The 18,822-nt window shown below is 34.8% G+C and overlaps 1 protein-coding gene across 6 annotated transcripts in view; it reads right to left on the reverse strand.

Annotated features, from left to right (window-relative positions):
* Positions 1 to 18,822, reverse strand: part of LRRC7 (leucine rich repeat containing 7) — a 552,677-nt gene that overhangs the window by 386,145 nt on the left and 147,710 nt on the right. For 2 of the 6 annotated variants that reach the window (XM_028832544.2, XM_028832560.2), the window contains exon 3: positions 14,244 to 14,320. The exons of the other annotated variants lie outside the window; for them this stretch is intronic. In XM_028832544.2, coding sequence (XP_028688377.1) covers position 14,244 — 1 coding nt within the window. In that variant the 5' untranslated portion in view covers positions 14,245 to 14,320. The remainder of the gene's footprint in view (positions 1 to 14,243; positions 14,321 to 18,822) is intronic. 6 annotated transcript variants of the gene reach the window in all.

An 18,822-nucleotide genomic window follows, 5' to 3' on the forward strand; every position in this document is an offset into this window, starting at 1 on the left:
GAAGACAGGAAGATGTGGGAAAGTTTGGCGCTTCCTAGAAACTTGAATGGCTTTGACCAAAATGTTGATAGTGATATGGACAATAAAGTCCAGGCTGAGGTGGTCTTAGATGGAGATGAGGAACTTGGGAACTGGAGTAAAAGTCACTCTTGCTAAGCAAAGAGACTGGTGGCATTTAGCCCCTGCCATTGATATCTGTGGAACTTTGAACTTGAGACGGATGATTTAGGGTATCTGGTGGAAGAAATTTCTATGCAGCAAAGCATTCAAGAGGAAGCAAGGAATAAAAATTTAAAAAATTTGCAGCCTGACAATGCAGTAAAAAAGAAAAAGCTATTTTCTGGAAAGACATTCAAGCCCACTGCAGAAATTTACATAAGTACGCAGATGCCAAAAATGAATCACCAAGACAATGGGGAAAATATCTCCAGGGGATGTCAGAGACCCTCCTGGCAACCCCTCCCATCACAGGCCTGGAGGCCTAGGAGGGAAAAATGGTTTCTTGGGCCAGGTCAAGGGCCCCCTGTTGTGTGCAGCCTCAGGACTTGGTGCCCTGCGCCTCAGCTGCTCTAGCCTTGGCTAAAAGGGGCCAAGGTACAGCTTGGGCAGTTGCTTCAGAGGGTGCAAGCTCCAAGCCTTGGTAGCTTTCATGTGGTATTGGGCTTGCAGGTGCCTAGAATTCAAGAATTGAGATGTTGGAACCTCCGCATAGATTTCAGAGGATGTCTGAAAAGGCCTGGATGTTGAGGAAGAATTGTGCTGCAGGGGCAGAGCCCTCATGGAGAACCTCTGCTAGGGCAGTACAGAAGGGAAATGAGGCATTGGAGTCCCCACACAGAGTCCCTGCTGGGGCATTGCTTAGAGGACCTGTGAGAAGTGGGCCACTGCCTTTCAGACTCCAGAATGGTAGATCCACTGATAGCTTGCACCATGTGCCTGGAAAAACCACAGACACTGAATGCCAGCCCATAAAAGCAGCCTGGAGGGGGGCTGTACCTACAAAGCCACAGGGGCAGAGCTGCCAAAGACTATGGGAGCCTATCTCTTGCATCATCAACCTGACCTAGATGTGAGACATAGAGTCAAAGGAGATAAATTTGGAGCTTTAAGATTTGACATCCCTGCTTGATTTTGTACTTGCTTGGGGCCTGTGGCTTCTTTGTCTTGGCCTACTTCTCCCATTCGTAATGGGTATATTTACACAATACTTGTACCCCCATTGTATCTAGGAGGTAACTAACTTGCTTTTGATTTTACAGACTCACAGATGTAAGGGACTTGCCTTGTCTCAGATTAGACTTTGGACTTGGACTTCTGAGTTAATGCTGGAATGAGTGAAGAGCTTGGGGGACTGTTGGAAAGGCATGATTATGTTTTGAATTCTGAGGACATGAGATTTGGAAGAGTCCAGGGGTGGAATGATATGGTTTGGCTGTGTCCCCACCCAAATCTCATCTTGAATTTTAGTTCCCATAATCCCCACATGTTTTGGAAGGGACCTAGTAGGAGGTAATGGAATCACAGGGGCGGTTAACTGCTCTTGTATTATCCAGCTTATGTGCACACTCTTCAGCAATTTATTCCCTTTCCTTTAGGCTCAGCTCTAAACCTTTAAGTCCACTTCTTTCAATTGCCAAATGGGTAATAGTATGAATGAAGTTGAAGCTTCCCTTACTGCAAGTAAGTTCTATTCTCTATTAGGAAAAGTTGATCCAATTTCATAAAATGAAAGAAAATGTAATTAATTTTCACATTTCCTTGGCTCATGATCATGGAAAGAGCTGGGATTTGGAGTCCACTTTTCTTTTTCCAATTATCTTACTCTCCACAATGGCAGATATTTTGATGTAGCAATAACTATCTAATCTGTCTTGTTCACAAGGAGTACACTGCACAGTAGGTGAAGCCAATGAACTGCAGGATAGCTTTATCCTTCCTTCCCTTGCTGCATATTTTATGGCCTTTATTGTAGCTTCAATCCTTGTTAAATGCATTCTCCAGGCAATTTGACAGATGGGACTGACTTTTTTTTTGGTGTTTATATGGTATTTTCAAAGCAAGAACAAATATGCCCGTTTCAAAGAGTTTCTAGTTAGATCTAAGTAAAGATGTTACATGATTCCCATTTTTTTAAATGGGGAGGGTGTGAGTGGGGGGTGTTTTTGGTAAAATCAAATTTAATAGATTAGAAGTTTATACTTTCCAAAAAATCTGTCACTAATACATCTTAAATAGTAAACTATTATATCAATACATTAAAAAGAGAAATAAATATATGGTACTATATATTCTGAAAAAAGTAATAAAACTGCCAGTAAATACACATCTCAGGTGACTGCCAGAGACAGCTGGATATTGTATTAAGCACCTGAAGGGAATGGAAAGATACAGGGTGATAAAATTGGTTGACATGATGATATAAGTTCATGTTGACTCAAATCCCACCTGGGAACTATTTTTACACCATCCTTACACTCAGAGCTTCCACACATTAATAATTGCCAAAATGATTAACAGCTTTTATTTAATCTTTTTCTATATTTATGAGCATAAGATTATGGTAAGATTTCATAGTTATAATTGTAGCCTATTTATTTAGTGTCTTCTTCTAAGGAAGTGTAAAGTCCCACAGCAAATATGTAAAACCAGACTCTTCAATACAGTCAGAGCCTTCAAATAATACATCAACTCTTGGTTTATAGTTTCTAAATTCCTTAACTTGGAGCTCACACAGAAAGCCTCATTTCTAATGAAAATTGATCTAGAAAAAAGCAATTCTGTAAAGTATGGCAATTTTGCACAAAAGCGTTAATGGGAGTGGCTATAGGAATCCACTTAGACTTGCATTGTCCCCTGTGGGACTAGTAACAACTCCGTGAAACAGTGACAGAAAAGACAGCTACTTAATTGCAGGACATATAAGTAAAAGAAGTAGCTATCTAAGAAGAAAATCTGTCAGTAAAGGAGTCAGATTGGCAAAAAGATGATGGCGGGGAAAATTTGGAAGAGAGAATTAGTGGCTACAATTATAAAAACCCTTACAGCAAAGCATTCTTCACATTCATTTTCTGCACTCTCTCCTGGGAAGCTGTGAGGTGCTGACCATCCCAGATCCCTTGCAGGATGGAATCATTCATTCTCCCAGTTGCCAGAAGGTTGGCCACTAATGGCTCACCAGTGCATCCCTCTCTGGGCCCTGCCCTTGACTGAAGGGAATTACCTCATCCAGGATACGTCCCTCCTATGACTGAGGCTGGTTTGAAAGCCCAGCTGCCTTGCCTCACTTTGGCACAATACTGAAGGGCTTTCCCAGCTCCAGTGCTACCCTTAGGCTCCATTGAGGCCTGTGTTGCAACGTCACTGCAGTTCAAATTCTCTCTCTACCCAGAACCACCCAATAATTCTCCTGCACACAAATTTTTACCTTGGAGTCTGTTTCCAAAGAATCCAACCTAAGACACACTCAATAGCTTAACCTACATGGTTATAAAGTTCTCCTGCAGGTCCCCAAATATCTTAACCACCAGATTCTATGAACTCAGACTTTCTTTTCTTTGCAGTTTTTTATTTAATTCTGTTATTTTTTCCTTGGCATTCTCTTTTTTTCTTCTTCTGTGGACACAATTGACTCTGGCCCTCTTACATCTTCAAATTTTAAAGAAATGTAAAGGCAATTTATGCTCTTTATTCTCCTCTTAGCTTGCTTTTTGCTTTTTTTGGTCAACCTCATTTATACCCTTGATTTTAGTTCTGATTGTCGTGGTAAAATCTCCTGAATCCACGTCTTTAGCCCAGATCTCTGTCCTTCATTTCAGAAACCCACTTACCCACTTAGTATTGCTATCTGGATAGCCTATGACTTCCTGGTAGACATTCTCTCTACCTTCTGCCATAATCTCCCTTTACACTATGACCAGAGGCGCCATATTTAATGACAACAATACAATTATTGTCATTGTTCCATTGTTATTGTTTTAAGGAATCTTCACATTTCTATCTAATAAGCCTATACCTCTATAGAGGTTTATTATGGTGATAAAATTTTACGATAGCTTCTTCATCCAATTTCTCTCAAGGAAACTCTTTTCCTCCTGGCAATACAGTAGATATAGAATGCCCCTTCAAGTCCTATAGAAAAAGGGTTTCCCTTTAGTAACCAGGGTAACTGTCAAAAAGTCACTTATGTAACTTCTCTGCATCTCAGTTTCTCATATTTCTTATAGAGATAATATGAAGGTAAGAAAGAAAATGTGTATGAATGTATTTTGACTACATAGAAATGACTCGATAAATGTGAATTTTACTCTCTTTTGCTGTTCCATCTTTCTCTAGGTTAGTTGTCACAGCTTTAGTTTAAACAACTAAACTCAGTTAGTCAATTACAGCTAGAGAGTGCTCTCTAGGCTACAGGTAGGGTGCAGGCCCGTTGTTCAGCACAGATAATTTAGAAATATAGCCAAACAGACATGGCAGCATCAAAACTTGTTTTCCTGGTATTGGAACACTCAAGGCACAGAAACCAAGCTGCTGGGTCCTGCAGGGCTCCCCAGAGCAGCACAGGTCTGGCCACTTGTTTTCCTGGTATTGGAACACTCAGGGCACAGAAACCAAGCTGCTGGGTCATGCAGGGCTCGCCAGAGCAGCACAGGTCTGGACAGGAGCCTGGGGTATGAAGCTGGTTGTAGTCTCTCTCTGGCCATCATGGTCTTGAGAGACAAGCACAGTTTGACAAGTTGCCCTCTTGCCTCCAATCTCTCTTTCCTTTGTTGACTATTTCTGGCTCACCTCAGAGTTCCAATAACTTCCCCTAATTATATTAAAAATGTTTAGGCTCCTTGAGTGTATGCTGGCATTTCGTACCTATACAGAATCTGAAGAATCTTGTCGTCAATTTCATTCTTTAGATTTTCAATTTCTGCCCATATAAATGCCACCTCTAACCTGTAACAGTTGGTTTTCAATTTTTGGTTATTTTTCATGGACAGTATTATATTATATTACTTAAAATTTCTCTTTGGCTTCCTAACAGAATGACTGATATACTTTCAGTAGGATATGCACTTGGAAGTCGTTTGGAGTTAGTACAGTTGATCCTTGAACAACACAGGTTTGAATTGTATGGGCCCACTTAAACATGGATTTTCTTCCACCTTTGCCACCCCCGAGATGGAAAGACCAATCTCTTCTCTTCCTCCTCCTCCTCCTACTCAATGTCAAGACAAGGATGAAGACCTTTATGATGATCCACTTTGACTTAATGAGCAGCATATATATTTTCTCTTCTTTATGATTTTTTAAATAACATTGTCTTTTTTTCTGGCCATATTGTAAGAATGCAGTGCCTCATATACTCTCAAATATACATATATATATATATATATATATAAAACATACATATTGATTATATTATAGCTAAGGTGTCCAGTAAACAGAGGATATTAGTAGTCAAGCTTTTGGGGAGTCAAAAGTTATATTTGGTTTTGTCATTGCTTGGGAGGATTGGTGTCCCAAACCCTTACATTGTTCAAGGGTAACTGTATTTGTAATAGTATAAGCTTATCACACTTTAAGAAAACTAAATATATGAATCAAATAAATGTCTAATTATTTATAGTAATAGTTGAAAAAGATTTATTCTAAAATAGCAAGTTCCTGTGGTACAGTGAAATGATTTTATTAAAAAAATTCAATAACCACACAATTGTATAATTTTCTGGAGTTTCTCTACCACCCAAAAGTATAAGTCTCTGTGACTTCTCATCTCATTTACTGCTAGATTTCTGGCACCTAGAATAGTGCTCAGCAGGTAACAGATGCCCAATAAACATTAGTTGCATAAATAAATCCTAGTGTTAAAAAAGCATCAATTTGTCAGTTTTTTGTATAATTTTATCATATTTTATTCTTCTTTACAAATTGTGAGCAAGAACTTCTTTTCAAAAATAAATTTGTCTAATTTGATTTATATTTCTTGATTCTCAAATAATTATCATAAACAATGGTTATTGCATGTTATGTGCTATGTGTCCTGTTGCTTGCTATACTAATTCATCTCTCGAACTGCTCTCACATTTATATTTCATATGAATAGCCCCAAATCACGTATTCATGAAGGCACAGGTATTCATGTGTTTTTTGAGATGGAGTCTCGCTGTGTTGCCCAGGCTGGAGTGCAGTGGCGTGATGTTGGCTCACTGCAACCTCCGCCTGCTGGGTTCAAGCGATTCTCCTGAATGGCACAAGTTTTATCAGTTTTGTTTGCTGCTTTATTCCCAACAGTTAGACAATATTAAGAGATGAGTACAATCATGTCCCTGTTTTTTTTTTTTTTCAGATGAGGAAAAAGAAGTAATGAAAAATGAAGGAATGTGCTCAATTTTAAACAGTCATAGAAGGTAGTGCTAGATTTTAAACTAGACAATTCAACTCTAGAACATATGGTTTTAAGTACTGCTTCCTTGACTTCTATGTCTTTGCTAGCCTTGAGTTCTACTTGCAATGAATGGAGTCTTTTCATCCCCAAAATTTATATGTTGAAATTTTAACCTCCAAAGTAAAGTATTAGGAGAAGGGGCCTTTGGGAGGTATTGAATTCATGAGAGAAGAACTCTCATAAATGGGATTAATGTCCTTATAAAAACGACCCCAGAGACTGCTCCTTCTACCATGTGAGGTTACAGTGAGAGCACAACTGCCAATGAAGAAGGGGACCTCATTAGACACTGAATCTGCTGGCACTTTGATCTTGAACTTCTCAGCCTCCAGAACTGTAAGAAATAAACATTGATTCTTTATAAGTCACTGCCATAAATCTACAGCATTTTTTTTATAACAATCCAAAAGGACTAACATAGTTTTTCTACCACTATAACTTGTAAAGAATAGAAGGGTCTCTAAATATCATATGAAATGAATAGTCATGAAAATGAAAGTTTTAATTTCCAAATTCTCTTACTAATAATTTGTGACAACTGTCCAGTAAAACACAAAGGAAGACAAGAAAGAACTCAGAAGGACTTCTGGCAACTTATTTACTGTCAGAATGATTAAAAAAAAAAATCAGCTGTATGCCTTTCCCATTTTTGGTATTTTGAGATAATTTTTTTCTCTTAATACGTTAAGTCTCAAATGAAGTTGTACTGCTTTCCGTTTATTGACATCTCTTATCTAGGAAATGACTTTTTCAGGATAGCTGTATAAAAAACGTATGAATTCATTTATGCATTTCCCAGCAGATGTTAACTGTTCCCTAAATGTAAAAGTGAACTTTTTCACAATCACAGGTGAGTCAAAATAAAAATAATTAAATATTTTAGGAAGACAGACAGTCCCTGTCATTAACAGCTGTAATAATTACCTAACTGCTTCAAGAGAATTAAATACCAATATAAATTATATATAGAAGAACCACATATAATAGAATTAAATAGCTAATTCCATTACAAAAACAAAAGATGTCTTTTACCTCATACACCTTTAAAAATAATGGTAAAAACTAACATAAAAATGGCAAAAAACTAACATAAAAATTAAATTTTAAGCTGGAGAAAATATTTGCAATGCATTTGAAAGAAAATTACATACAAAGAATATATGTATGTGTATATATCACATACAAACAGTATGGTGTATACTATATATGGTATAGAGTGCATACAAAGGGTAGTCACAAAGTGATAAGAAAAAGTCAACCCTAAAAATTAGTCAAAGAATATCAATATACGATTTATATTAAAGAATATGACTAATACACATATGAAACAATGCTGAATCTCTCTAACAGAAAAAATGCAACTTGAAGTAATTCAGACATTACTTTATGCCTGGCAGAATGAGAAAAATGAGAAAAGTGATCACATCCAACTTCTGGATAGCAATATGGGCAAAGGATATTGAATATATAATGCTGTGGAAATGTAAACCATCACAGCTTTTGAGTGCATTATCCATCTATTAAATTTAGAAAGTCTTATTCACTACATTATGGATAATGGCAAAAACTTGGAAGAAGCTCTATGCAAGGCAATATTATAAAATCTATCAAAATCACAAAAGGGCATACCATTGTATATAGCAATTTTATTTCTTCGAGATATGCTTACATAAATGCAAAACAGTCTTGTACATGCTCATTTAGAGCAGCTATGTTCATGATAGCAAAAGACTGTTTGCAAAATAAATCAATGCAATGTACGTCACTAAGGAGCTGTCAGAAAATAAAATTAGAAAGTTTTTTGTGAGCACATATGAAATTATCTCTAATATTTTCTATTAGGTAAAAAAGGCATTGAATAGTGTCTCAATATGCTACAATTTCAATGGAAAAGGAGAAAATAGATATATATATATATGTGTAAGTAGACTTACATATATGAAAAATATTTCTGGAAATTTATACAAGAAGCTGATAATGCCAGTTAATTCTCTCTAGAGAGGGAAATTGGCTAGGGATAGAGTTGGGAGAGACTATTTCCAGTTTATCATTTAGAAGCTTTTGATTTTTGAATCACATGAGCTGTTGCCCATTGATATTAAAGATGATTTTTTTGCATGACAGTGTGAATGTGCTTAATGCCACTGAAATATACACTTAAAAAGGTTAAATGGTAAATTGAATTTTATGTATATGTTCACACAATAAAATACTTCTAAAAATAATAATTTTCTTAAAGTGCCTGTTTCTCAACAAGTCTGTACCCAAGGAGGTATAATATCCTTTGAGAAATGTAAGTATATAAGGATACATTCAATTTGGCTCATATGCCATTATTTTACATGGCAAAAAAATAATAATAAATTATCTCTAATTAAGGGATTTTTAAATAAAAATTATCCAGATATAAAATCGAAAGCAGCCATTAAAGAGAATACTTTATGAATGAATAAATAAATTGTGATATATAATGGCATATAATTCAGTGATAAAGAGAAATGAGCTATCAGTCGATGAAAGGATGTGAAGAAAACCTAAATGCATATTACTAAGTGAAAAAGATCAATCTGAAAAAACTATACACTGTCTGATTCCAATTATATGACATTCTGGAGATGACAAAATTATGGAGACAGTAAAAAAATCAGTGGTTGGCAGAGATTAGGGAGGATGGAGCACAGAGGAGTTTTAGGACAGTGAAACTATTCCGTATTATACTATAAATGTGGATATAAGACATTATACACTTGTCCAAACCCATAGAATATACACCAGGAGTAAAACCTAATGTAAACTACAGACTTTGAGCAATAACTATATGGTAATGCAGGTTAATCGATTATAACAAATATAATACTCTTGTGTGGGATGTCGATAGTGTGGGAGCCTGTAAATGTGTGGCGAATGGGAATTCTCTGCACTTTCTGCTCAAGTTTTGCAATTAATGTAACACTGCTGTAAAAATAATGTCTATGTTTTTTCAAATAAAAAGAATTCTCAGTAAAAGGAAAGAAAGTATACATTAGTCTGTACTAGTTGACATGTAAATGTTTCCATGATTATTTTGAAGAGTTCTGGAGATGGATGGTGGTGATGGTTGCAAAACAATCTGAATGTAGGTAATGTCACTGAACTGTACACTTAAAAGTGGTTAGATGGTAACTTTTATACTATGAGTATTTTATCATAAGTAAAAACATTAAAAAATATTTAAACATTATTTAAGCAATAAAACCAATAAGTATCAAAAGAGCAACAATAAGATTAATGACGGTTCCTAACAGAAAGGATGAAAGCTAGAAGACAATGGAATGAAATCTTTGGTGCTGAAAGAAATTCTATAACCAGTAAAAATAAGGTTTAGAAACATAGATACAATAAAGAATTTCCAGAGAAATGAAAACAGAAAATGTATTTCCAGGATACCCGCACTAAAAGAAATTCTAAAATGATTCCTTCAGACACAAGGAGAATATTTTCAGATGGAAACACAGATATGCAAAAGAAATGAATGACAATGGAAAAATAAATGTGAAGGTAAATATAAATGGATATTGACTGTATAAACAAGAATAGAAATGTTCTAAGTAATCCTTAAATAAACTGTGAAAAATGTCTTAATAATGGCACAAGATGGAGTTAAAATTTTCTAAAATTCTAACAGTATCAGGGAATTGCTAGTAGTAATTATTTGTGTTAGACTATAAAAGTTGAGGATGAATGTGAAATCTCTAGAGTAACCACTATAAGAACAGTATAAGCATATATATCTAATAAATTAATAAATTAAAAATGGAATAACAGGAAGTATCTGTTTATTTCCAGAATCCAAAAGAAGTTAACAGAGAAAAAAATAAGTAGGTGAGTTAAAGAGAAAATAAATAGTAACATGATAGATAGAAACCCAAGTTTGTTTTAATAAATATAAATGCAAATGGACTACATAACCCAATAAATATCAATACAATCAGATTAGGATTTTTAAATAAAGGCTACTATAAGATGCTTACAAGAGATCATAAATATAAGAACCAGAAGGCTGAATGAAGGGTGCACGAAGAAAAGCAATGCAAATATTAACCAAATGTAAGTTGGTAGTGTTTGTGCTAAAAACAGAAAGAGTAGATTTTAAAGCAAAAGGCATTATTAGAGATAAAAAGTAACATTTTGTAATGATAAAGTGATCAACCTATGAATAATGTAAATGTTAATTGTGGTTATCTTTTGAGTGGTTTTTAAAGTGATTTTCACATTCTTCATCATACTTTTTTGTATTGTTTGAGGTTTTTACAATAAGCATGAATTATTTATATCACCTGAAATAATACAATAAAGCCATTTTTTACTGTAGACAGAAAAAGAAATAATGCAATACAAAGATTTAAGAGTAATATTTATAAATAAAAAAAGTTTAAAAAGATTTAGTGGTTATTATGCTCTGATTACAATTATGAAAATTAAGTCTATAATGCCAGGTCAAGAAAAATGAAAAGAGAACTAATGAGAATCAGGTGGAAAATTGCACCAAAAAGTGTTATGTAATCTCATTTTCTTCTTAATTCTATTTGTTTATATAAGGAGTAGAAGATAGTTAGATAATTCTGAGTGTATTTTCTGTAAGTAGATGATACAGGAGTACTAAAAAAACAAAAAGAATGTGGAATGATCCAAAGAGAGGAAAGAACTGATCCATTCATTCACTCATTCATTCATTTATTCATTCAATTACTTATGGGTACCTACTCTGTGCCAAGTACTGACTGAAATTGTTATTTCTGAGGCAAACAGAATATTTGTCAGTCTAATGTGGGAAATTACTTTTGAGATTATTAGATGGAATAAGTCATGCATATTTGATGGGATTACCGAAGAATAACAATTCCTTAACTAACATACATTGAATTGAATTTGCTATTCAAATTATGGGAAGACTTAACGTGTTTATAACAATGATATTCTGAGAATAAGTAAATCTGACTTACAAAAATAAAACTACCCATAGATAAATCTGAAAAACATTAATGAATCATTGGGATTGATATAGGAAGGAGATAAAGAATAAAGATGCTGTTGAAGAGGATTCAAAAACCATCTGGCGTCCAAAGTTGGATTAGCTCTGTTGGGGTTCCCAATTACTAATTGCAATATCCAAAAGCTTTTTCTCCCTCAATCATTCTAGAATTTTCAAGAGCATTTAACACTGTTGCCCTCTTTGAATCTCTTGGCTTCTTTGGTTTCTGTTAACAAAACAAAGACAGTAGAAGTCAGTTTTCCTCTTATTTCTAACTATCAGTTTCTGTGGTTAATTCCTCTTTCCTCGAACAGAATTTGGATGACTGAACATTGATGATCCTAAAAGTTCTACCTGTGGCAATGTTTCCCTTTCACTCAGTACATGTTTTTTGCCTGATAAAATTCTGGCAGCTTCTATCAGCATCTCTATTCTAATAGATCAACCCATGCTTTATCCAATCCCAGAGCTCCAGTTCTGTGTTTTCACTATCCCTGTGATCATCCCCCAGTTTGCTCTGCAGGAGGCATACGAATGTCACGTTCCATGCTAAAGTTACAGTTTTAATATCCTCTATTGAAGTTAGCTATTAATCTTTTAGTGTTCCAGGTCTCAAATAACGAGATTACAAACCAAGTTCCTGTGGACCCTGGTAAAGAAGATATTTCTTTCAAATCAAGTTCTTCTTCTCTCTCTCTACTGCAACCACATTCCTGAGCCTGGCTTCCAACAAGCCATTGATTTCCTTGTTTCCCAGCATCAAACTCCCTGCAGTCTAGTCTCATATTGCTACCAAATGTCTTCCTTCCTTCCTTCCTTCCTTCCTTCCTTCCTTCCTTCCTTCCTTCCTTCCTTCCGTCCGTCCTTCCTTCCTTCCTTCCTTCCTTCCTTCCTTCCTTCCTTCCTTCCTTCCTTCCTTCCTTCCTCCCTCCCTTCCTTCCTCCCTCCCTCCCTTTTTCTTTCTTTTTCTTTCTTTTTCTTCTCTTTCTTTTCTCTTCTTCTTTCTTCATTTCTCTTTCTCCTTTCTTTCCTCTTTCTCTTTCTTCTTTCTCTTTCCTTCCACTTTCTCTTTTGTTTCTCTTTCTTTCTTTCTCTCCCTCCTTTCCTCCTGGTTTCTTTTCTTCTTTCTTTCCTCCTTCCTTCCTTCCTTCTTTCCTTCCTTCCTTCCTTCCTTCCATCCTTCCATCCTTCCCTCTTACTCTTTCTTTCTCTCCTTCCTTCCCTCCCTCCTCTCTTTCTTTCTTCTTTCTCTCTCTCTTTCTTTCTTTCAATTCTCCAATATCTTTTAAATTATGGCCTTCTAGAGTTCCTTCTGAGCTAAAACTGATATTGACTATTACCAAGGTATCTATAAATACAGTTTTACAATTTTCCCTCCTTCAATATGAAGTTGGCCCAACTGAACTTTGAATTTTGAAGGTGCTTTCCTTTCCATCCCCTCATAGGATAAGCGTGTGCCACTTTATGGCAGTCTAAGATGAAGAGTCTAATTTTATAAATCAAATACACTAAGGACTAATAATTTTCATTATAAAAATGTTTTTCATCTCTATTGAGTTATTGCTTAGTATTCTTCTTATCAAAATGTGTGGTTCCAATTGTATATATATGGATAGAGTTTATCTGTGAAGTATTTATCATTCATGACCTGTCATTCACAAAGCCGTCAAAGAAAATTGAAAAGGAAGAAACTTCTGTTGGTTTATATAATTTTTTTTGAATCTGTACTGCTAAGTAATTGAAACACAATTTTACACATTTTCTGTGTTTATAGAAATATCTACTACTATAAAATTTTAAATATAAAACATGTATGCACAAAATTTTGATTATGGATACTGCCATTTCGTATACATTTTTCTTTGCATGTATATTTTAATTATCATTACTATCGAATAAGTCCTATTAAGTTAAGAACTAGCTGTATTAAGTTCTATCTTGAAAAAATATATGTATATATGTATATATGTAGATATACATGTAAAATACGTTTTTAATTGCAAACTTAGTTCCCTTCTCCATACCAATGAAATATTTATGCAAATACTTTCTAAAATCCTTTTAGATTTAATATTTTCTGATTCTATTACAATCTTCAAGATACATTTGTGGATAAAGAATCAACTCCGACCACTTTAACATGGAGCAATGAGATTTTCAAAGATTCTTCTTGCTATTCAAATAATCTTATTTACTCTTCCCACATTCTTAAATTCAGTTTTTATCCATTTATCTAAACATTTCATGCTTTTATCATCGAACCTCCAATTTCATTTCTTGAAAATGTCAGGAAATACTGATAAATGCAAAGCTCCCGCTTTGTGCCTGGATTTCATTTGAAATCACCTTGAATTTTTGAAATGTAACCTTCGAAAAGGAATATAATTTCACTTTATTTCTTAGAAGCATTATTATAAAATAATATTTATTAACAGCTTATGAGAGGAACCAATGCATTTACATAGTGGATAAATATGTCACAAGACATAGGGAGATTCATTTACTCCTTTTATGAAGGAATAAGTATTGAATTAAGGGCTCTAAAAATAAGACCTGAGAGAGGATACAATATTTAAATTCATGTTTCTTATGAAAGTAATTTCATTATTACTGACAGAAAATGAGTTTCCTGAGATCCATGTTTCTTCCTAATTATTTTTGTGATGTGATATATGTTAACATGAAAACTGCTAAGTATAAATTTAAAATTACAAGACTATTTGGTAATTATAGAGTAAAATTCCCATAACACTACTGAATTCTATATACTTAAGCATAGTAAAATAACATAGTATCTACTTGCTAGTTATTCCTGTCTCTGCAGACTTCTAGGTTGTGACCACTTTGACTTGCATTTTTTTTCATGTAGCGGGCTCCTTTAAAAAAAAAGAAAATTTAAAAAATTTCAATTAACTGCAATTATAAATTGACAAATGCATCTAAATGAACATAATAAGCAAGAATGGAATGTGAAGAGCTTAATTAGATGTGTCCCTAATTGTCAGGTTACATATCCTATAAGAATAATTCCACAAACACTACCACTAAACATTAGAGCTGTGGGTATATAAATCCATGGTGGAATAAAAGGATGATACTGTTGTCCAATATTCTTCCTTACAGCAACACTTCAATATTTATAAGCAAAATTGCTTTGTATAGTGCTTTTCCTTCTTGCCCATTTTATTTCTAATAACTAAATAATAAATGTAAAATGTATTTTTTCTTATCTTGAATTTATAAAAAATTTAAAAAAATTATAATTTAGATTCATACAGGTTAGAGTTGCCTTCTCCTCTAATTATTCTGAATCAATAAAATTTTATATTCTTGCTATTATACCTTAAACACTGATTTGGTGATTCACAGTGATCATTAAAACAAAACTAAATGCTTTGACATTGTTAGTTATTATATGTGCATATAGTCATAGCTTAATGTATTCAGTATATTATAACTAAAATAACTGAGCCCAAAATCCCCAAATGCATTTGTAATTAAGCGTATTTTAGAAAAGTGACTTGCATGAGACTGACGGAGATATACACATTAACTTGCTATTGCAATTTGCACTCTATACATTTATTATCCCATGGTTGATATGGGAAATAAAAAAGAAAATGTATTTTAAATTTATTAATATGAATACTCAATATAAAGCCTTTATATCTATGTCTATAAAACCCAAGACTCTCTATATAATCATTAAATGTATAAGTCAGGACTATAGGGAATTTCCATTTATCAGTGGGACAGAGAAGTATCTAGTTCATATCCAGAGTCAGGCAGGGCCTGGTATGTCTTAAGAGTCATAAAGGGAGGATTCATTATCATTATTACTTAGTGCAATGGTTCTATTAAAAATTTAAAAAAGGAAATCAAAAGGCCAAAAACTTCAAGATCTACTTAAACAAGTCAATTTTACACAGTATGACTTAGATACTAAAATCTTTTCTTGGATTTGGAACTTTAAAGGCTATTTTGGAAAATAAAAACGACAGTGACAATATATAAATAGCAGATAAAATGCTGAAGATTATGTTTAATTGACACAATTCTTTATTTCCACAAAATGCATATTCTTAAAATCAATAAACCTTAGCAAATGGTGTGTTTAGGCAGAAGTAATTTCCTGATAATAAATCCATTGTTAAAGTGAGATAGAAATTACGGTTTTAATGTGATAAAAATGCTCCTTCTAGTCTTGCCACTGTTCACAGAATAAAAAAAAAATCAGATTCCTAATCTTGGTATTCAAGTTAAAAAGTGATTCTCTGCCCTTGACTTTACCCACAACAGTTTTTCAACACATACTTTATGGACCAGGAAGACTGAAACACCTGGTGGAATCTTCCCCACCCTGCCCCCCACTACATCTTTGTTCATGTTGCTCCTCCCGCTAGCACTGCCCTTCTACTGATTTCTGCCTGTGGTTTCACCACTCCCATCAAAGTCCAGATAACCAGTTCCTCTTCCAGGAAGCCTTTCCTGATTCCTTTCGGTTGTATGTAATCTTTCACCATCCTCTAAATTGCCATTTCTCATTTCCTCTCATAACACTTTTCAATAGATTCTAATTATTTATGTTTCATCACATCAAATGACTAAACTGTAACTTTTTCATAAGCTGCTTTCCTCCATGATTGATCTTTGCATTTCAACAAATTTCAGGATGGTACATTGTAGAGTATAAGCACTTCCTACTTTAAAAAAAATTGATAAATATTGCTTATGTATTAAACTGGACAAATTTTTGTTGGTAAGAAATTTCCTCCTAGAGGGAGACTAGATATTGTTGGAAAAATTCCTTAGTATGTCCTCTTGGTGTAGAAGAAGAAACACAGGGGAGTCGAGTGTGTCTGGGAGTGGCAGAAGGAGAATCTCATTCTAGGAAGAGGGAAGGCCTGGAGAGCAAGGTGAATTGGTGTAAGGCTGTGGCCACTTCATATAACATATGTCTCTGCATATGGTTCTTTTTGCAAGTTGTACAAAATATTTGTTATGAGGGTGCTGGATGAGTTTAGCATTGGGATTAATAAGAGACAGAATAAGAAGAGAGAGAAGAAGAGAGTCCCGGGAATTAGCAAGATTACTGGGTAGATTTTCTAAGCAAAGCTCTTAGGTGTCTGATACACAACAAGCATTCAGCTACTGTGATTAACATTTTGTGACTGGAAATTCTTATTTGGGGCAAAAGGCTGTATTAACGTTAAACAATTCTCTCTATTCCCCAGAATTCAAACTCTTTGATCAGTTTCATACCAGATGCCATGCAGATTCCAACTCTGTGTAATTCAAGTAACTAAGGTTTAGCTGAAATGATCATAAATGTAGCTGGAAATTAAGGAAACAGCCATTCAACAGTCTGATTAAATACCATTTGATATAGCATAGGCCTACAACTTAGAAAACAGGAATGAGATAATTTAATTTCTTTTTCTGTAAAATGGCAGTAATCATCAAACTTAACATCTCATAGTTTTTTGTTTGTTTGTTTGTTTTTTTTAAGTAAAATAAGCTCTTTTTGTTTGTTTCTGAGACAGGGTCTCACTTTGCTATCCAGGCTGGGGTACAGTGACACAATCACAGCTCACTGGTGCCCTGGACCTCCCAGGCTCAAGTGATCCTCCAACCTCAGCCTCCAGAGTAGATGAGGTTACAGGTGAAGGCCACCACGCCTGTCTAATTTTTTTTGTGTGTATGTGTATGTGTGTATATATATGTGTGTGTGTGTGTGTATGTGTATGTATATATATATATATATTTATATATATATATATATAAAAAAATATATATATATATATATATATTTTTTTTTAGAGACCAAGTCTTACTATGTTTCCCAGACTGATCTGGAACTCTTAGGCTCGAGTGAGTCTCCTGCTTTGGCCTCCCAAAGTGCTGGGATTACAGGCATGAACCACCATGCCTGGCCTAAAATAAGTTCTTCTTAAGAGCAAAGACTCTCCTTAGAAGAAGGGTATATGTTATTATTATTTTTTATTATAATAGGTAAAATTATATGTGCCTAAAATATATTATTAGAGTATCCATGAAGGTGATATCTTAAAAATAAACTATTATATTCTTGTTGTCTGTAATCTTGTCATTTTGCTGAAAACAAAAAGTGCCCCTTCATGTTCAGGGAGATTCACCATTCAATACCTTGAAGGGAATATGTGTCTGAATTTAGAACAACAGATCTTTGTGTTACATAGGCAGCAGTTATTATTTTAAGTATGCATAGACTTGCTTTTTTCTCTTGCAGATAGCTGAACTTGGGCCTTTCCATGGCTAGTGCAATATGAATATCATCAATCCACTCATTCATACAAGAGAAATAAAGCCAGCAAGGCACACATACTTTTAAATGCAGTATTTTATTATTCTTTTATAAGAGACCAAATGCACTTAGTCACTAGTGATATTACATTTTTAATGCTGAAAGAAAAAATAAAAAGAATTTTTGGTTATAATAGAGACCAGAATACCAGCCCTAATGGTTCTTTTGTTTGTTTGTTTGTTTGGTGAGATGGAGTCTTGCTCTGTCGCTCAGGCTGGAGTGCAGTGGTGCAATCTTGGCTTACTGCAACCTCTGCCTCCCAAGCAATTCTCCCTGCCTCAGCCTCCTGAATAGCTTGGATTACAGGCACCCGCCACCAAGCCTGACTAATTTTTATATTTTTAGTAGAGACAGGGTCTCGCCATGTTGGCCAGGCTGGTCTCAAACTCCTGACCTCCGGTGATCTGCCCGACTCAGTCTCCCAAAGTGCTGGGATTACAGGCGTGAGCCACTACACCTGGTCTGTTCTTTTTTTTCTAAATAAAATACTTAAAAAATTGAATTTTAAAGTGTGTGTGTGTGTGTGTGTGTGTGTGTGTGTGTGTTCTTGTTCTCAGTGCTACCACTGTCCTCACTGGTTGGGGATACACTTGGCTAAGTGACTGAGCCTCCAGGTTAAAGTCTATTTTAAATGACTTTATGAGATAACTTATATATGAAAGTATTGTTTTAAAGCCTTTTGAAAGGCTCCTTGCTTTGGGCCGTAACTCTTTTTAGTGGCATTTCTCATTTCTAGATTTTTAGTCAAAATTTTGGAAATACAATCTCCTCACGCAGTGCTTTCATTACATGTAAATGATGACACAAGATCCCCACTCATTGTGCATATTAGGTACATGCTAATTCTCACCAGCATATACTTCCTGAACTTTCTACATCTTTCTCTGATCCAAACTGCATTTGACTCCAGTTTGACCTGCCTCCAACATGCTACTCAAAAGTGGAAAGTATGTGCTAAAAGTCCTTAGGGTATAAGCTCCTACTTAAAACATGGTTTCCCAGGGGCAAAGACCTTGTTCAGTTATGCTTATAATC

Source organism: Macaca mulatta, chromosome 1, assembly GCF_049350105.2.
Source record: "Macaca mulatta isolate MMU2019108-1 chromosome 1, T2T-MMU8v2.0, whole genome shotgun sequence".
Taxonomy (NCBI): domain Eukaryota; kingdom Metazoa; phylum Chordata; class Mammalia; order Primates; family Cercopithecidae; genus Macaca; species Macaca mulatta.